At 41.3% G+C, this 11,247-nt stretch overlaps 2 protein-coding genes across 5 annotated transcripts in view; one reads left to right on the top strand and one right to left on the bottom strand.

The window, feature by feature from the left end:
- LOC102300574 (WD repeat-containing protein 7) overlaps positions 1-4,277 on the bottom strand; it is a 104,751-nt gene extending 100,474 nt beyond the window's left edge. For all 3 annotated transcript variants that reach the window (XM_005944381.2, XM_005944384.2, XM_005944383.2), the window contains exons 1-4: positions 4,098-4,277; positions 1,592-1,763; positions 1,397-1,503; positions 98-176 (exon numbers count right to left, since the gene is read on the bottom strand). In XM_005944381.2, coding sequence (XP_005944443.1) covers positions 98-176; positions 1,397-1,503; positions 1,592-1,750 — 345 coding nt within the window. In that variant the 5' untranslated portion in view covers positions 1,751-1,763; positions 4,098-4,277. The remainder of the gene's footprint in view (positions 1-97; positions 177-1,396; positions 1,504-1,591; positions 1,764-4,097) is intronic.
- A 583-nt stretch (positions 4,278-4,860) lies between these two features.
- taf1c (TATA-box binding protein associated factor, RNA polymerase I subunit C) overlaps positions 4,861-11,247 on the top strand; it is a 12,333-nt gene continuing 5,946 nt past the window's right edge. The window contains exons 1-12 of one of the 2 annotated variants that reach the window (XM_005944386.3): positions 4,861-5,529; positions 5,948-6,059; positions 7,320-7,369; positions 7,631-7,729; positions 8,793-8,860; positions 8,947-9,197; positions 9,398-9,526; positions 9,618-9,735; positions 9,837-9,908; positions 10,330-10,465; positions 10,612-10,740; positions 10,836-11,031. In XM_005944386.3, coding sequence (XP_005944448.1) covers positions 5,413-5,529; positions 5,948-6,059; positions 7,320-7,369; positions 7,631-7,729; positions 8,793-8,860; positions 8,947-9,197; positions 9,398-9,526; positions 9,618-9,735; positions 9,837-9,908; positions 10,330-10,465; positions 10,612-10,740; positions 10,836-11,031 — 1,477 coding nt within the window. In that variant the 5' untranslated portion in view covers positions 4,861-5,412. The remainder of the gene's footprint in view (positions 5,530-5,947; positions 6,060-7,319; positions 7,370-7,630; positions 7,730-8,792; positions 8,861-8,946; positions 9,198-9,397; positions 9,527-9,617; positions 9,736-9,836; positions 9,909-10,329; positions 10,466-10,611; positions 10,741-10,835; positions 11,032-11,247) is intronic. The other variant, XM_005944385.3, reaches the window with a different exon arrangement.

Below are 11,247 nucleotides of genomic sequence, written 5' to 3'. Positions count from 1 at the left end.
TATTTGGGTTGAATAAATAAGGCGAGGCTGAATCAGTGCTATGCAAATGTGTGTGTGTGTGTGTGTGTGTGTGTGTGTGTGTGTGTGTGTGTGTTACCTGTATGCCAATGTGAGCGCATGCCAGCTTTGTGAACTCAATACAGCGTCCATCGTTCACGTCCCACAGACACATCTCCCTGTAAGGTCAAAAAGCTGCTGTCACTCATTAATGTACTTTGAAGAGCTTCCTCATACACAGAAGCCTAATCTGTTTTAAGCTAATTATGGTTGTAGTAAAATAGACTGCATTCTTTTAGAAAACCACAGTGGTTGCAGTACATGAGATGGTCCCTTTCGTACACCAACAATGCCTCATCTCAAAAACATCCAGCTCTGAAAATGACTGGACGTGAAGTCAGGCAGTCTAATACACATTTACCACTGATGTGCTGTTCTGCACCAGTGCCTTCCTCTCAGACTTTTTCACATTTCTCACACTTATGCATTTGTTGGAGTTTGGCTCAGAGCTGGCTTAGAAGTTATGCTTTAAAAAATAATTTATATGTTGTAATGACTTATTTCACTGTTTTTAAATTTTATGCATCACCCTGTCTAAACTAAACCTCCTACAACAAATCATCACAGCAGAAACACAACGGCAACTTCATTTAGGACAGCTATAACGCTTATTTAATCAATAAAGGCAAGCAGCAACCTCTGAGACTGAGAAATAAATCCAAAGAGTGCAGTTCCTTTTATGTCCATAAGTGAGTCAGTCGCTTATAGACTCCCATATTAAAAGACCCAAGTTTACAGGACTTTACAGACTGTTACAGAGAACAGTTTCTGCCTCTATGGAGAGCTTTATCTTTTATAGGGATCACAGTACACCCATCTGTTAACAGGTCATTAACAGATCAGTGTGTTATTGATCTATTAGCAGATGCACGTGTCTGCCAGTTCCATCTGTAAAAGCCTCGTACTCCACCCTTTTATCCAAATATGTGGACTTCTGGCTCCAATAAACCAAAATGCAAAAGGTAATAAAGTCTCAGTATAGGACAAATAAATGGACCACATTAGAGTCCCAAAACCTGTCGTTTATACAGTTTATGTCTGTAACATGTAACCACTGTACGGGCATAACAATTAGGGCAGATGTGACACATATTTAGGATGAAAAGGCTCAAATTTAAATACCAGTCTTCAGAGTTTATTCCCAAAACTATTCTGACAAATCTTTCCGCAACTGAGCCTCAGCACTGAAATAAAAATACTTTAAGACACAAGTTAAAAAATAAAAATCACAAGAAAAGAAAGGTGTACACACAGCGACTGTACATACAACCCACATGAACGTGTTATATAAAAGTTAGCAAAAAGAAGTCTCATGGAAGCACGCTTCACGATTGCTCACCCGCTCTCAGATGCACTGACGATGTACTGTTTGTCGCTGCATGCACTCGCTTTAGACAGGCAGGTGATGGAGGCTGTGTGACCAAACAGCATTGCCCTGGGACAAATCTGAGCAGGAAACATAAGAGAGGAGCAGAGTGTTTGATGAGAGGAGGAGAAGAAGCAGATTGAATAAAGCTGGAGCACAAACACTCACCTCCAGCTCAGGCGTCATGTCCCAGAGACAGATCTGTCCATCGTGGCAGCCGGTGATGATGGTGCTAAAGTCATCCATCACCAGCAGGCTGCTGATGCAATGTGTGGGAGCTGTGCGGCCCCAGAGCACTATGGGTAGAACCAAGTTGTTCCCCGACATTATGGTGATGTGTCTAGAAACAGAGGAAACAATGAGGCTTCAGTGTGGCAGAAGTGTGCCTTAGCTTAATGGTTTTAGCAACATTTACATATTTGAATGACTTCGTGGGTAACAGCAACCTGGAACAGTTTTGATTGGTGCATTTTGGATCTCATGCTCATGCACAACAATCAGGAGGAAGTTTGATTTTACTCCAGCAAATAAAGCTGAATATCTAAGGACACAATCAGAACCAGGATTAAATCTCAAACAGCTAAAATACTACTGAAATGATCATTTATGACCCATTTCACATGGGAATACCTTTTTAAACTTGTCAAGTTTAAAAAATTGTTCTGCAGGAACAAATCTTTGAGTGTGTTTATATTTACAGTCCAAATTGTAATAAGTTACTAAAGCAGTGAGATAAATCTACCCAAGCACACCCTGCGATCTCTGCAGCTCTCCCTCTGCAGGTATCACTGCTAGAAAGCCTGAGGATGGCTGCTGTCAGTCTGAAGAAAGGTTTGCAACAAATATGAAATTTAGATTTAAAGATAACAGTTCGTATGCAGACAGACAGCTTCCAGTTTAGCATTGTTCTGTAGCAGGTCTGCACAATAAATATAATTTTAATCTGAAATCATAACTTTGGTTTCCCACAATGAAATGAATACGATCAAGTGATAATTAAAAAATGCTTGCTCTGCCAACAAAACAAGCTGTGTGGTGCAGTGAGCTTCAAGTTTTCTGGATTAGTCTGTAAGAGCAACACTCCATTAAAAGACGGAAAAACAAGAAAACTCAAACATGTGAAAGCAGAAGGTGAAGAGTTCATCCCTCAGTGCAGATCATTATCATACTCCGGATATTCTGCAAGTGATGTGACTCAAGAACAAATCTTATGCAAAGAGCGCTGGAGAGTTTTCCTTTAAACAACAACTCAAAAAACACAATACAGAGACCCAACAAAATCATAATAAAAATAACAACAATCATGCAGAACAACACAAATAAGAAGTCAGTAAGAATGACTGTTAAAAAAAAAACCACAACTTCAGTTAAGCAATAACAGGGCAGGAAGTTTGATTCTGCCTTGTAAAGTGACATTTTATTTACATCCTTTTGATCGCCATTAAATCATTTATTGATCCATAAACAGAGCCAATGTCATCCTGGAGGAGACCACATGTTTAATCACGTGAGGCAAATCAGGCAATCATTCCAATCAGCATTAGTATTGATTGCAGTGACCCTTAGCTCCAAGGTGACAAGATTACTCAAAAGCAACAACAGAGCCTCCTGATACTCTCACTGTGGGAGCTCAAGAGTTCAGGACTTTGGACCAGCACACTCCACCATGCTGGAGTAGTGAAAACTAAGACCATTCATCCCCACTCATCATTTACTCATTCCCACTAAAGAAAAACTGAGGTGCAAACCAAAGCTGTGGCTCAAAAATTAACGAACGAATGAATCTGTGGTCCAAAATCCTGAGGTAAGTACTTAAACAGAGGCATGAACCCAGAAACTCATAAACCAATCTACAAATTAAATGGTGGCCCAAAACCTGAAGTAATGAGGTTGTACAAAGGAATAAATAAAACTGTGGCACAAATATCAGGATACAAATTGCAGTCATGGCTCAAAAAAACCATGCTTCATGGGAAACTATTAAGCTGCTGTTGCCCAGGACACGAGAGATGTTCAGGAAGACCTCCTCCTACAAGTGCAGATTCTTCATGATGCTTTCCACCAGGTCAGCCATGGGTATACCGATAGTGAGCTTGATAACCAGAAGGACTTGGAAACTGAGTTACTAAGAGTAACTCCCGAGTGGGAAGTGAAACTCTGGCATTAACTCAAACAGTGGGCCCTGAAACGCGATCAGAAACGTCTTCACAGGCAGTACAGCCACGTGCTCACTTTACATCATATTTCTGCTCCTCTACTATTGAGAGTCAAAAAGGTTAATCCAGCTGCTCCAGTCCGACACAAACACACCATCAGTCTCAAGACAGTCACCCACACACAAAAGAGCAATAAAGCCAGACAAATAACACACACACAACGTAAACGTAATTAAGCCATCATCAGTAACCTTGGTGTCACTCGGGTTTAAAGCTAACACGTTTGGATAAAACGGAGATGTTTAATCCAAGGCTAGCTATTAAGCTGGCAGCTGGAAAAATACCAGCAGCGGACATCTGATCTTAAATCTACCCATGAGTGATTAAAAGGATGCTGCACACCAGCTGCGCAATGATGTCTGAGACGCTGAGGCTAAACTACACCTGCAATGTCGGGACTTCCAGGTTAGCAGCGCAGCTAATGGAACCAAAACAGCGCTAAAACGTCTTTTACTCACCAAAAGCAGCGGCCTACTGGAACATTTCCCACTAACAGTGGGGCTGAGTGGTAAACGGTTCCCTCTGTGGAAAATAAAACACAGGAATACCCTTTTCTTGACTCGTTTCGTCTGTTTGTCCTAAAGACGCTCGGAGATGCTCGGTCAGCTGACCATGGGACGACCGAGGAGCCGCATCCGGTAAACGGTTTTCAAAATAAAACAAAATGCGCAGGGAATTCGTTATAAGTTGTGGCTCCTAAAATGCAGAAATCCACAAAAATCAGCAGAAAACTATAACCGGGTGAATAAATAAAATACAATGAAATGGCTAGATGTGATATCATCGTGCCACACCTAAAAACAAAATTTTAAAGAAACACTTTTTTAAATAACTAAAATAATGAAAAGTTTGACAGCGATATGGAGCCTTAAATACAACAACACAGCAAAATGATAGTAATAATTAAAATACCACTAAATTATAGAGAATAATGTATTTAGTTTCAATCTCAGTTTAATTTGTAAATATTATATACAATACAATACAATAGCTCTTGAATTTAATTGGAACTAACTACAACGCCGTAAATAAAACTAAAATAATAAAAGCAGATTTTTAAAAAAAAAAAAAAAAAAGTATGACTCTTGTCTATCGCCTTGATGCGATCGGTTAAAATAAGCTTTACTTTGAAATTTTGCTCGCTTTTGAAATGAAACCGAAAACTTCCGGTATCCTCGGGGTTTTGTAATTTTTTCCATAAAACGACCATCAACTTTATTTATTTTAGTGTTGGTGGTGGTGTTTTCTCACTTGGGATTTCCTTTAAATAGTTTCCAACAATAGTCCTGTTGTTGTTTTTTTGTTTGTTTGTTTTATTTTGGGGGGTGGAGGGGGCGTTGTTCGTTTGTGTAAGTCTCATGACATTTTTCATTTAAGTTTGGAATTTTTGTTTTTGTCTTTTTAAGCTAACCGGAAGTCATTGTATTTGTTGTTGTTGTTGGCGCCAGCTGTAAAGTTTGACTTCCGGTAGTTTTGTCGTAGGGGGTCTACACGTGTTGGTGGACTAACTGAGGATTTGGGGTCATTTTGATGTCTACGTGGTCTGTTTTGGACTCCCGTGTGTTTATATATGATCGTGTTTAGCACCTCTGAGCGGGTGTCACGATGTTCAGACGAAAAAAAATAGAAACACGCGCTCGCTGCCTGCGGCGGGATAGCTAACGTTAGCTGAACATGCCCGAACTTGTTCTTCAACACCGACAGAGAGACAGACAGGCATCGTGGACAACGGAAAACCCGACCACAGTTTGAATGATTTAACATTAAACAAACATGGATTACCAGTTCCCACAGGAGCTTTTTCCATCGTTTTATAACTGCGGGCCGCCGAATTTGGTGCAGAAACACAATGCTGGAGGCTGGGCCAGCTACGACCGGGTCAATCCTCAGGTGGGTCCCACGTGGATAATTCCGTGACTCCAGATCTGTCCGCATTCCTGCTGGGAAAATAATTATAACTTTGCTTATATGATAATTCAAGGGGTAAAATATACTAGATCTTAGCAATATTTATGTTTAAGGTCTTTAAACTGAGGTTAAGTTATCATAGTAATGTGTGTGACAAATTCTCCTGTTAATGTCTTTGTTTATTTTTATTTATCTTTTTATTTATCGGCAACCATGTGGTTTACACCTACCGAGTTACAGAACTGTTACGGCCCCTTTTTGGTTTAAACTACAACTTAAGAGATTTTTAAATATATTTCTTTCTCTTTTTTGTAACCCAGCAGGTGGCTTGACTGTAACTGTGGGGGTGTTAAATGTTAGGCTCCAACTTTATTCGTGTTGGATGTGGTTGCACTTTCAGGTTGGTTCTGGTCCTCTCTCCACCTGGACTTTCACATCCAGGCATCAGGTCGGAGGGGAGCTGTGGCGTCAAGTCGAGCCTGTGCCGGTCCCCCTCCTGGCTCCTAAACACGGTGAGTCCTCAGTAGAGCTGGGCGATATAAGATTTTTTCATAACACGATATGTTTTTTCATTTCAAGCGATAACGATATCTATCACGATATAAGCCAAATAACTATATTTGTAAGATTTAAATGTGCCGTTGCTCACAAGTAAAATGTGAAATAATCAGCAGCTTGTTTTTATTTAAATATTTATTTCCCATAATAAGTTCAACAGGGTAGATGTACTTAAGGAACATGAGACTTTTTCAGATAAATAAAGGCAAATATTGCAAACTACACAAAAGGCAGCCACTAAAGCGTTTCAAAATAGAACAAACGAAACAGACTAAACTGTCAATTCCACTTAGAAACAAAATATTAATTCTAAAAATAAATCTTAGTTTGTTTTACAGAAGAACAGACAAAATTGACTAACTTTGGTCAATATCAAATAAACTGAGAACTAAAAGTAAATTCTCAATCTCTCCTTGTTGTATAGCTTAGCTTTTCAAACAGTTTTAACAGTTACTTTAGTCTGACAAAAGCCGAATGACGAATTAGCGCTTTCAGTCAGAGATTGAGCATGCACCGGTTTATTGTATTTCCAGACTTGCTTTCGGCACAATTTACAGTGCGCGCTACTCTGTTTTTTGTCAGACTTGAAATAGCCGAAATACCTTCACACTACGGAACTTCTTTGGCTCTTCTGTTCGACAATCTCTCCGGCATTGGAACCATCATGTTTTCTCTTCGGTAACCTTCGGTCACGCTCTCGGTTGATTTTTCCCTAGTCGGCACGCTCATTTCCTCCATTACCCGGGGTGGCACGGCGGCTGGCTGCTTCCCAGACAAATACACATGTGCAGCTTGGCACTTGTGCTGTACATAACAAGTTACATGACGTGACGCAGCTGTGATTGGTTCGGCTCTGCCCTACTTAATTTGGATTGTCTGTTCTTTTTTTTTTTTTTTTTTTTTTAAGAGGACAAGAGCGGTGAGGTCTATCGCAATAGTTAAAAGTTTCTATCGAGAAAAAGTTATTTCGCAATACATATCGGTATCGTTCTATCGCCCAGCTCTAGTCCTCAGTCAGCAGACGCTCCTCTGGTTCAGACTCCTTAATAAACTGCAGTGACAGCTGTCATAGCTCAGGACCAGATTTTAACATCTAAGGGAAGATAAAGGGTGTGCCCAGAATATAGAGCAGTTTTTCTCTTTCAGATACTCTTGACTTCCATTGAATGTGTTTTTCCACATATATGTACGTTAATTTTAACTTTTTTTTTTAGCTATTCTTTCGCCTTTGACACCTCCGGATCCAATGAACTTCACAGAGCATGTAAGTGAGCCAGTTTAAATCATAAAATCACAAAGAGACAAAATTTTATTTTGCTTGTTTGTTTGTTTTGGGGGTTTTTTTGTTTTTGGTTTGGTTTTATTTTTAAGTCGTGTCTATTTTTTGTTTCATATATTTTTTCCAGTTTAGCAAACTGAATTTTCTGGGCAGTGAAGAACTGTTTAATTTCTAATCAGCATTAAAAGGAACGAACAGTCCCAGATGACTCGTGTTAACAAACATTCATCTTTTCTTTGTGTTTAGATGAATAATTTTTTCATGGATCACTCCCTGGACGCCTTCGGCTGCATGAGCAACGTTCTGTCCGAACACTTCTCCTTTAAGCTAAAAGGGCAAAAAGAGGTGGGTGTCGTCACAATAGGGTTAAATTACTTCAGATGTGATCAAAATCACACCCTGATTTTATGGACATTTAATGTGGTGTCTCATTTGAGCATTTAATTATTTATTTATTTTATCAGCCCAAAAGAACACAGTGAACAAATTATGACTCTTCCTTTGAAAAGGTAGTTGCTGTTTTCCTTGCCGCTGATTGAGTGGATATCATTCAGCTCGATTTGTGTTTATACACACTCCAAAACCACAATCTTGGGCGAGGTGAAGGGCCACTCCATCCAGCAGGTGGATTTCATGCAGTTGGCAAACTCACTGAGGCTGTGGAGCAGAATATGGATTACCAGCTGCAGTACAGGATGAATGATTCACTGAAGAAGATGGATGATTTGGCAAATTTAATACAGCACAAATAGAACCTTAATGTAAAGGCAGTTTAGTTTCAAATTATTTGCATTGTTTGGCTCCAAATATTAATCTGGTCTTTAAGATATTTAACAGAAGCAACCAAAAGCTACACTTTAACAGAGTGCCAGAAGACAGAGGTGAAAGAGGTTTACAGCATTTTTGGGACTGATGCCATTTACAGCAGAAGACAGGTGAAAAAGAGGAAATGCACAAAGGCTCAGAAATCAACATCCAGTGAAATGTAACCAAACTGGAGCCACAGACTTAAAATGTTTGTTTTCTGGTCCTAAACATTGTTCACTTTTGTATAAATGTTCTAAGAATAAAATTATTGCTTGGAGCCAGATACCATGCACACCTTTCTCAACTCTTTAAGTCATTGCCAGAATTGATCCACTCAGTCAGGATGTATTCGTTAGCAAGCATCATTGTTACTATAGCCCAGACACCAACTGGGCTATAGTAACAATGCAGCTTTTATGGTGTTGATTGCAGTGCTGACTATCGCCAAAAGGTGGAGCCTTGTTCTTTTTGTTGTGTTGGATCTTGAGCTGAGAGTTTCAAGCAAACATTAACAACAGATTTTGTTTAACGTAAACATTTGTATATAAACACTGAAGAAAGCCGTGCAGTCGTTGGTCATCAGATTTCTGTTTGATTGCAGAAATATTTTAAGGATGCAGTGAGGATGGGGAGGGTGACCTACTTCCTGGATTTGCTGAAGGTTAAAATGTGAGTTGAGTTGATTGGTTGAAATTCCTGGATGTCGAAGCTTTCTTTTAGTTTTATTTTAATCACGTTTACCCCTCCCCACGCAGGTGCGAGCAGAAGTATCCCTGCCGGAAGCTGGCCCGGCACAGCTGCCAGCTGTATGACGTGGTGCACTCCATCCCTCCAGAGCTGCTCGGCTCACTGCTGTACGATGAGCTGGCGGAGCAGAGGGACCGCCTGCTGTTCTCCGAAGGAACCACAGGGGGTGCTCTGAGTTTCGTTCCCTTTTCACAGAGTGATGATGGCTCTCAGCATGGCTGCCTCCTCTATCCTGGAAACCCTGCACTGAATACCCTCAGTATCCTTGAGTTTGGATTTAGGAGGCTTCTAAAGCAGCACTGTCAGAAATATTTTAGGTCCACAATGATCTTAAAACCATTAAAAAAAAACCTCTTTCACTTTTAAAGTACTCACTGGGTCAAAGCCAGGATTTCACATAACCATGGCTGCAGCCATCATTGGATAAAATGCGTCTTGCCCTTAACACAGTACCTGCAGACTTTCACAAGGTGGAGCTGCAGCACCACAGAAGCGGTCCTTTCTGTGTGGATACCAGCAGCAAACCGTTCAGCTTCCCACTTAGAGGCCCCGTCAGACAGATCAGCACCGCCTCGCTGTTTGGCGAATGTGAGAGCAACTGTGGGGAATATTTGGAGATGACTTCAGAGCACGGAGGCGTTTTTAAAGATGTTTGTTTGTTTGTTTGTTTGTTTTGCAGGTTGTGTGGCTGTGCGGTCGGATTACCTCTGTGGTGTTTGGAGGTTCAGTGAGAGAAATGAGCCACAGGCACTCCAGGTGGTCAGCACGTCGGAGGTCGCGACCTGTATCAGCGCCAGGTTGGTGACAGTTCAAAGATTGAAGTTGATGAGATGGATCTTTTTTGTGTGTGTGTATGGGGGCGCATGTGAGGCTAATCATCTCTGCTCTGTGCTGCCAGTCCTCATGTTTTAGGTGAAGTTCTGGTGGCGAGCGAGAGCGGAGCCGCAAACCTGTGGACGGTGGGGAAAGGGTGAGAAAGTCAATTTTCAATTCAATTTTATTTATATAGCGCCAAATCACAACATAAGTCGCCTCAAGGCGCTTCATAGATACAGAGAAAAACCCAACAATCATATGACCCCCTATGAGCAAGCACTTTGGCGACAGTGGGAAGGAAAAACTCCCTTTTAACAGGAAGAAACCTCCAGCAGAACCAGGCTCAGGGAGGGGCGGCCATCTGCTGCGACCGGTTGGGGTGAGAGAAGGAAGACAGGATAAAAGACATGCTGTGAAAGAGAGACAGAGGTTAATAACAGATATGATTCAATGCAGAGAGGTCTATTAACACACATAGTGAGCGAGAAAGGTGACTGGAAAGGAAATGCATTCCGCTCAGAGATGACAATGTTTAAAGGGAAGCGCAAACTAAAATTGACCCTCTGACCAATCAGGATGCAGAAGGTGCGACATGAGGACAGCAACCTGTACTTCAACGCCAAGTCTCCATGGAGATGGTGCGAGTTCACTGCCCACCCGAGAGTGGTGCTGTATGCGGACAGGACGGGGGTGGACCTAACAGACATCAGGGTGAGTCAGGAGGCTGGTTAACGTTGGCGATTTTGCTTCTGTACCCCACCCCAGTGGATTTTAAATCAAATGACTCCTCCTACATCTTCTTCGTCTTTCATTTCACCATCTCTCCTCCTCCTCGCCCTCATCTTCTGTCCCTCCAGGTGAGTCCGGCCTCCTGCCACACTCTGTTTCGTATCAGCAGCACCGCTGATTGTCGGAGCGGAGAGAGACTTGTCCTGTCCAGGTATCTAGGAGACTCCCACTCCTTCCACCACCTAATCACCACTCAGGTACGCCCAGCATCACTTAAGATTTACAGGAAGTAACAAAACAGCTAAAACGTTAACGGTTCCACTTCACCTTCCTCTCTCTCACTTTTTGTCAGTACTCGGCCTACATCATGGACGAGCGCTTCCCGTGCGTCCCAATGCTCAAATGGGATCACATGATGACGTCTCCACCTATTTTCTGTCACATTGTTCCTGGCTGCGCCTCATCAAGCTTGTCAGCTGGCGAAGCAACCACTAAGGTCCTGCTCAGCTCCCAGAGTTCTCAGGAAATTATGATGCTGCAGTATGCAGGTGAGCCACCAGGGGGCAGCGTGGTTTAGTTACTTTCATACTCGATGTGTATATATATATATAGATAGATAGATAGATAGATAGATAGATAGATAGATAGATAGATAGATAGAGATATATAGTTATATATAGAGATATATAGTTATATATAGAGATAGATAGTTATATATAGAGATAGATAGATAGAGATATATAGTTATATATAGAGATAGATAG

This window comes from Haplochromis burtoni, unplaced genomic scaffold (genome assembly GCF_018398535.1).
Source record: "Haplochromis burtoni strain Fernald_Lab_line unplaced genomic scaffold, NCSU_Asbu1 Contig_382, whole genome shotgun sequence".
Classification (NCBI taxonomy): domain Eukaryota; kingdom Metazoa; phylum Chordata; class Actinopteri; order Cichliformes; family Cichlidae; genus Haplochromis; species Haplochromis burtoni.
This window is presented reverse-complemented; position numbering and strand designations above follow the sequence as displayed.